The sequence below is a fragment of the Nestor notabilis genome, unplaced genomic scaffold, assembly GCF_000696875.1.
Source record: "Nestor notabilis isolate BGI_N333 unplaced genomic scaffold, ASM69687v1 scaffold16854, whole genome shotgun sequence".
In the NCBI taxonomy this organism is placed as follows: domain Eukaryota; kingdom Metazoa; phylum Chordata; class Aves; order Psittaciformes; family Psittacidae; genus Nestor; species Nestor notabilis.
Genome location: NW_009925336.1, coordinates 1 through 1086, shown reverse-complemented (window position 1 = coordinate 1086; position 1086 = coordinate 1). Strand labels below are relative to the sequence as shown.

At 59.7% G+C, this 1086-nt stretch overlaps 1 protein-coding gene across 1 annotated transcript in view; it reads right to left on the bottom strand.

Annotated features, from left to right (window-relative positions):
* The window catches only part of CLU (clusterin), a 2605-nt gene extending 1996 nt beyond the window's left edge, over positions 1-609 (bottom strand). The window contains 2 exon segments of the mRNA XM_010013023.1: positions 135-305; positions 463-609. Coding sequence (XP_010011325.1) covers positions 135-305; positions 463-609 — 318 coding nt within the window.
* Between the last annotated feature and the right edge of the window lie 477 nt (positions 610-1086).

Below are 1086 nucleotides of genomic sequence, written 5' to 3'. Positions count from 1 at the left end.
CCTCAGGGGCTTGGAGCAACCTGGTCCAATGGAAGGTGTCCCTGCCCATCACAGGCGGTTGGAACTGGATGAGCTTTAAGGTCCCTTCAACCCAAACCCCCTCCAGCCTTACCAGGCACTGTGGTACCACTCACCTGCCGCCCCACCAGCCCCGATCCACTGCGGCACGTGCGGGAGTAGAATCGCATGCAGGTGTGCTTGAGGCAGGGCTTGCACTCTTCCCACAGCGCCAGCATCGTCTCGTTGCACACCTCCTGCTTTGCTGTCAGCTGCTGCTCCTTCTCCCGGGCCCGCTGCACCGCCTCCTGCAAGGCACCCACATCCACCCCAGGGCATCTCTCCGCTCCCGGGACACACAGATTCCCCGACAATGCATCTCCCGAGCCCTTCGGGTGCACCCAGCCCAGCTAGGGGGAGCTCAGGTACCAGGTTGGAACAGCCGCCCTATTCATCCTCACTCACCTCCTTCTTCCTCTTGGTCTCCTCTAAGGTGTGCAGGATGGCTTGGTGGTCCTTACTTGTCTTGTCCATGAGGGTCTTCATCTGCTTCACCCCGTTGATGGCATTTTCCACCTCGGTGTCAATGTATTTGCTGCCGGCTGCTGACATCTCTGTGGTTGGGGGGGTGAGGAAGAGCATCCTTCAGTGGGCAGTGGAAGCACCCACCAGTGCATGCAAATATTTGTGGGTGCAGCATTCTGGTTGCTCACCAACAGCTTGATTCAAGCTCACAGAACCCAAGAGAAGTGCCTCAAAATCTCATCCAGGCTGGGACTGCATCTCCCCACCCACCACCCACAATACTGGGGAGTGGTGGGCTGTGAGGTTCCAGCTGCCCCCCAGGAAAAGCCTGATGCTGGGGTTAGGGTGCCCACATCAGCCCTTACCCACCCAGACCATGGGGAGTGCTGGGGGCAGGATCTGCACCCCACACACACCAAAAACATCCAGCCCCTTGGGGATGATGCTCTGTGCCCCCTCCATCCAACCCCCCCAAAACAATGCTGTGTCCCTCCATCCAGCCCTCACTGGATGATGCCATGCCCCCACCCCAACACAGCACTCCCCCCACTCCACCACGGTCCC